General features: G+C 44.5%; 1 protein-coding gene across 1 annotated transcript; it reads left to right on the top strand.

Moving 5' to 3' along the window:
• The first annotated feature begins 703 nt into the window (after positions 1–703).
• On the top strand, positions 704–5,211 carry LOC112898535. The gene is made up of 4 exons (XM_025966872.1): positions 704–1,034; positions 3,057–3,106; positions 3,217–3,269; positions 4,451–5,211. Exons 1-4 carry the CDS (start codon positions 772–774, stop codon positions 4,826–4,828), a joined length of 744 nt encoding a protein of 247 aa, XP_025822657.1. The 5' UTR covers positions 704–771; the 3' UTR covers positions 4,829–5,211.
• Positions 5,212–5,992: the final 781 nt, after the last annotated feature.

Raw genomic sequence — 5,992 nt, 5'->3', positions numbered from 1 at the left:
TTAGGGTCAGTTTGGTAGAGCTCCATCTGATTCTTTATGGGAGCTGATTCTCTGGTAGAAATGATTCGCTACATGAGAATGATTCTCTATGATTCTTAACAGTAACTTTATGAAAAATAGATTCAGTGTGAGAAGTAAATTAGGAGGAGCTACTTTTTTCAACTTCCAGCTCCTTAGTTTATTTTAAAGAACCACTTCACACAATCAACATAGAATAACTTTTCTTAGAAAATAGTGTTTGACAGATCTTCTCCTGGATTCAGTCTATAAGATACTTAGGGAGCTGTCCCAAACAGGGTCTTAGATTCTCTGCGAGAAGTGAATCAGTAGAAGTTATTTTATTTCAGCTCCCAGCTCCTAAACCCTTAGTTTATTTTAAAAAATCATTTTACAGAATTATCTCTGAAAAACTATTTAACAGCGCTCCTCCTGAATTCTGTTTAGTTGCTGCTCCAGCATACAAGACTTTTAAGACATGCCAATTGAGGGTTAGGAATAAAAGTGTCTACGTGAGGCACGTACGATATCAAATATCAAAATAGTTTCCTGGCCCGAGCTTCCCACCTAAACCCGACTCAATGAAATCAGCTTCCTGGGCTGATCAAGAAAAAAAGAACAGAGCTTCCTGGGCCGCCGAGGTTTTGCTTCTCCGGGAAGCGATTTTGGAAGAGCTGCTACCCGCCCCAAAACAGCGCAAGTGGGGAGTCTAGCGCGATCCCTCGAAGGCCGAAGCTCTCTTGGCCGCGCCGGCCCACCACACGGCTCGAAGCGATGCTTCCGGCGCTGCGGCCAGGACGGCGGCTCCCGGTCTCGTCCCTCCGCCGCCTCCTCTCCTCCGCCGCCGGCGAAGGCGTTACCCCCGTCGATGCCGAGGCAGCGGCCGCAACCGCGGCGAAGGCCCGCGCGGAGGCGGCGGCGCGGGCTCGGATGGAGGCGTACAAGCAAGTCCAAAACTTCGACTGGAGCAGCGGCGCCGACTGGAAGACCGCCGCCAACATCCTCTTCACCGTGCCCCCCAAGCGCAAGGAGTTCGGGTGAGTGGCCATCTTCCTCTCATAGGGTTTATTGTCGGTAGCAATTACATTTCGAGGCGACATGAGATGGAATGGGGGTAGCATTGGGGCAACGAGATGGGATGGGGTCTCATTTCGCCTGAAATGTTTCTGTTTGCCTTGCTTTTGACTTGATGTCCTGACAGCTTCAACATTTGCAGAGTAATTACAAGTTTGTCATTTAGTTCTGCAGGAATAGGTTTCTTGGGGAATTTCTTTTGACCCAAAAGCTATACGGAGAGCTTGCTTCTAGGAGCATACATGAAGAAGTAACTCCACCGTAAGAAGAAAGTAACAAAGGGGAGGAAGAAAAGAGTTCCCACGATGGGCAGCGCTCCGGGGAGCTACGGTTCAGGGTTGGGGGTTACTTGTGTGCTCCCGGGTCTAGAGGGAGCTTCGGGGAGGCAGCCGGCCCGGCGGTGAAGGCGAGGCGAGGCAGCGATGGTACCACCGGCCCGGGCAGCGGAAGACAACCGGTGTGTCGGGGCAGGGGCGTTCGCCGGAGACAGAGAAGACTATGATGATAACGGCGGCGGCGTTGTTCCAGCAGATCTAGACGGAGGGGGAGGAGGAGAGGGAGGGGAAGGGAAGGGTAGGGATGGGTTGGGTGGAGGGCGGTCCTTGCTGGCATCGAAGGCAACACTGGCGAGGCGGGTGATGGGGGCGGAGGCCGGATGGCTTGGAGGAGTGGGAGGGGAAGGGGTGGGAGGAGGGCGGTCCTTGCCGGCATGGCAGGTGGTAGGCCATGCGGGCGGAGGCGGGCGCGGGGCGTACGGGCGGAGAAGACGGGAGCAGGTGGAGGTGGATGGTTTTTCTTTCCTTTTTCTTTTTGCCATGGGCAAGCAGATAAAGGGCGGTCGGGCTCTTGATGAATCCCAATCTGGAGAGCCCCCTCCGCCTAGATAGGCCATTCTTTTAAATAGTCCTCCAACACAGCAAATTAGCCAGAAATGGGACAAATGCATCTATAAGTTTATTAGGCATATTTTTATTTCCAATGTGCCAAATAGCCCTGGAAAGGACTGCAACTGAATAACCCCGAATGAAAATTAAGCCCTGAACTATGAGGAATCCAGTCATAAATAATATCCAGGCACCTAATGCTTGCATCCAAGTTGCATGCTTCTTTGATGCAAGATCACCGGAATCTTGCTATGAAGCAACCAAATAGATGCTGATGTGATCTACAGTTTCAGGCTTGGTATATAGATACAACACAAAACTGAGCTTACTGTCTTTTCCTGTTTTTTATTGTTCAGCAGATTGGGTCTTGAACACAAAAGTTTCTGTGCATTGCAGCTTTAGATACTCTTCAAAGTCAAGTATCTATACATAAATCTAGCTGCATACTATCTGCACTCTGCACTTGTCTAGAGAGCAGCAAACCCTTGCCTTCATCCTCAGCTAACATGGTAGTTCAACATATTCAGTAGTTCCCACAGTCCAAAGATTTATTGTAGTCACATAGTGTGCACAACTCAATCTCTCATTCCCCCACCTTAATTGCTTAGAGAAATGGAAATAATGTTGGAATAGTCAAATATCAGTCCAAGACCTTGTCTACCTGCTAGTGAACCACACTACCCCTTTTTTAAACAGGTGACCATTCATAAATGCTTTTAGTTCTCAAGATGAACTTAAAGAGGAGGAGTTCATTCAGAACCTTATATTTTGCATACCTAGGCGGCCAGCCTCCAAAATCCATTCCCATTTTGCCATATGGTATTTAAATTTGTCACTTGCTCATTTCCAAAGGAGCCTGGATCTAACAGTGTCCGGTTTTTGTTGGTCTCCTTTTTGGTTCTTGGAAGGATATATATCTTACTTGTTTACCATCATACTTGTATCAAACATGTCTAAAGTTTAAACCTAAGAATACCACTGCAAACTGTGGACCACTCGATCTGAAGAATTTGCTTGGGTTGCAGGTTTTGGAGATGGCTTTCATTAGAAACAAATTCCAGTGACATGCTTTGCTTATCTATCTTTCCTTTTCCATTTCAGGCTTGATTTCCACCTTGTGCAGCTCTTCTTTGTCTGCATGCCCTCACTAGGTTTGTTTCATGAGAAAAGTCCATTTCTTTTAGATGCATGGTTGCACGTTGGAATGCCAACTTTGGTTCTTTTTGGGAGACTTATCTTATGCTTTTGTTTTGTTGTGCAGCTGTCTATTTGGTGGCCCAATATGCACGGAGGGAGATCAAAAGGATGGAGGCGGTAATATACTGTGACCTGTTATGAACAGTTATAAATGGAATAAAGTAACTGAATTGGAACAAATATGATTTTTAACAACGAATGGCAGAATTATGAATTACTTGTATCATAGGCTGTAGCTTATCATAGCGTTGTGTTACACCTTGTTTGCTTAACTGATGCATTTAACTGCAACTATAGGGTCAAGGCTGAAAGAGCTTATCTGTTTTGACATCAGAACATATTCAGCTGAGTTTAGCCAAGGTCATTCACCTGGAAAAGCATACTTGAGTTGATTATGCATGTGGTGTCAATTTGGACAAAGCTGCCACTGTGTCTATCCTATATGCATGAACCATTCAGCTTGTCATGACAGTTTTAAATGGTTAGATGATGCATACTAGACTTTATGATTTTAGAATGCTGAAAATAATGGTGATCAGGTGATCCATGGCAGCTGTGCTTGCCAATGGTGCCACTTAAAGAATAGCAAGCATGTGCCATCAGGTTACCAGAACACTTTTATTGCAGTTGGTTTCTTCAGGTTTTCCCTCTAAAACCTGTGTAATGGTTACTGGGTGCTTCACCCTTCTTCTTCTTAATATATAGATACGCAGCTCTCCTACGTGTTCGAGAAAAAAAAACTTTTATTGCAGTTGCATCTGTTATTGAACATTTAGATTGGAGAACTTGCAGCTAGATACTCTATTCTGTACTTGTCTTTGTTTGCTCTGTAATTTTATAAATGCAGAACAGCCTTGTTACTTTGCAATTTTTTTCCTTCTACTACCAATTACTGTGCTGTTTTTATTTGGAATGGCTCATCTGTCAAGAATGTCACATTTCCTGTTTCTTTACTCATTAATGGTCTTAAAATTGTTGATAAGTTCAACTTCAAGTAATTTTGTATTACAGTAACGATGAATTGCTATTGAATGATGGTATTACAATGGTTGATAAATTGAAGTTTCAAGGTTACATGTTTGCAAATGCTATATGTTGGTATACTTTCCTCTATGTTTGTAACCATGTTATTCTACTATTTCACTATAAAAAAAGTTATTCTACTAATTATCAAAGACATGGGTTTATCGACCAAATGGCCAAGTCTCAAAATATTGTAACACAGAAGTTTCTTGTACAACAAAGAAGGCACATGCATCATACATAATTTGACTAAAATATCATGTTTTATATTTCAGGAAGCAGAAGAGAAAAGGAAAAAGGATGAGGAACTTGAGAAACAAAAACAGCTTGACGAATCTACTAACGAGGATTCTGGCTCAAAGCTTTCAAAGGTATTAGACAGGCTGGATACACTGGAGGGGGTCGTAAAGGAAATTGTGGATGACAAAACGAAAGTTCCTCCTGCTGATTTACACACCAAAGAGGAGGTTCCGGAAAAAGATGAAGCATCTCCGAGCAAGGCTTCCGATTTGAAAAGCAGTGCAAGTGATACTCAGCCAGCGACAGTCAAGAGTAAGGACACCAATCGTGCTCCCAATGCTCCAGCAAATACCGCACAGCCAAACAGTAAGGGGAATCAAGATAGGGCATCTCCTACTGAGTCCAAGAGCTGACAATTCATGTTTTTTTTCTTGGGTTTCTTATAGCTGTCACTATTGTAGGCATCAGTCAAATTGCTGCTTCTTTTTCCCCTTTATCTTTTGAATCAGTGAATAGAACGACCAAGCAGACAAAGAGCAAGTGATAACGTGGTTACGAGGTTTTTGGCGGGGGGAATCCTTTGATGTTTCAAGGACTTTTCACACCTCATGAACGGTGGGCCTTCGGAGAGTTACAGTGGGCTAACTTTTTGTAGCTTGTAGCACCTTGGATGATCGAGGTCTGTTGGTCTTTGCCGTGACAGATCTTTCTGCTTACTCTTTTGTACTAACTAGGAAGAAGCAAATGTACTTGTCTGCAACTCGTGACATGAAAATTCATTGGAATTGTTTGCTTACCACAAACGGTTGTGAACAAAACCATCTGTTTTATCTATACTATAATCTATATCTTTTGAAATATTTGAAACCCTTTCTTACTAAGATTAGACCACTGTACTCCTCATGGAGGTTCCACTTTTCAGCCGGCTGAAGGTTCGATGAAAGGAGGTTCCACTTGCCAGGCCAGAAGGTTGGATAAAAGGAGGTGGAGATCTTTTTTGGATACAAGGAAAATATTTCCACCTAAAAGTTATATTTTTTTTCACCAAAACTTTCTACGTACCCATAAGGTATACCCATACTTTACTTTCCATCGTGACATGCCATCACGCGCATGTTTGTTGGAAGCAAAATAATCCACCGCACTTTACGTTCCCATTATTTGCAATCAAGCGACTGATTTTTTTTGGAAGTCACTGCATACGCCTGATTTTTTGGAAGTCACCGAACACTTTACTTTCCATTGCTGCATGCAATCATGTACCTATGTTTTTAAAGCAAATTGATCCCACAGTTACGTTTGGGCCTGGATTGTTTCCGTTACATTCGCTGATTACATTCCTATTCCTAATTACCATCCCTCTTGCATGACGTTGACGCTATCGTGGCCTCTATTCGGTGCTACGCCTCCAACCGTCGCTAGCCCCGTCGGCGTCCTGTTGGAGGCGTCCCTAGCTTCCCTGCCACTCACCACCGGTGAGGGTGCACGGCAGCATGTACGCGTCGCCGTCGGTGCGGCTCCTCAGCCAGCGCGAGGCCATGGGTTTCTCCGACTTCCAGTTCGTGCCCAGGCCCGGC

This window comes from Panicum hallii, chromosome 6 (genome assembly GCF_002211085.1).
Source record: "Panicum hallii strain FIL2 chromosome 6, PHallii_v3.1, whole genome shotgun sequence".
Taxonomy (NCBI): domain Eukaryota; kingdom Viridiplantae; phylum Streptophyta; class Magnoliopsida; order Poales; family Poaceae; genus Panicum; species Panicum hallii.
This window is presented reverse-complemented; position numbering and strand designations above follow the sequence as displayed.

What these genes read in the sequence shown, in the direction of transcription:
- LOC112898535 (XM_025966872.1), top strand. Translation starts at nt 772, where the DNA reads ATGCTTCCGGCGCTGCGGCCAGGACGGCGGCTCCCGGTCTCGTCCCTC. An exon ending in CCCAAGCGCAAGGAGTTCGG is followed by an intron (nt 1,035 to 3,056) that starts GTGAGTGGCCAT and finishes TTTCCATTTCAG; the next exon opens with GCTTGATTTCCACCTTGTGC. An exon ending in AGATCAAAAGGATGGAGGCG is followed by an intron (nt 3,270 to 4,450) that starts GTAATATACTGT and finishes TTTATATTTCAG; the next exon opens with GAAGCAGAAGAGAAAAGGAA.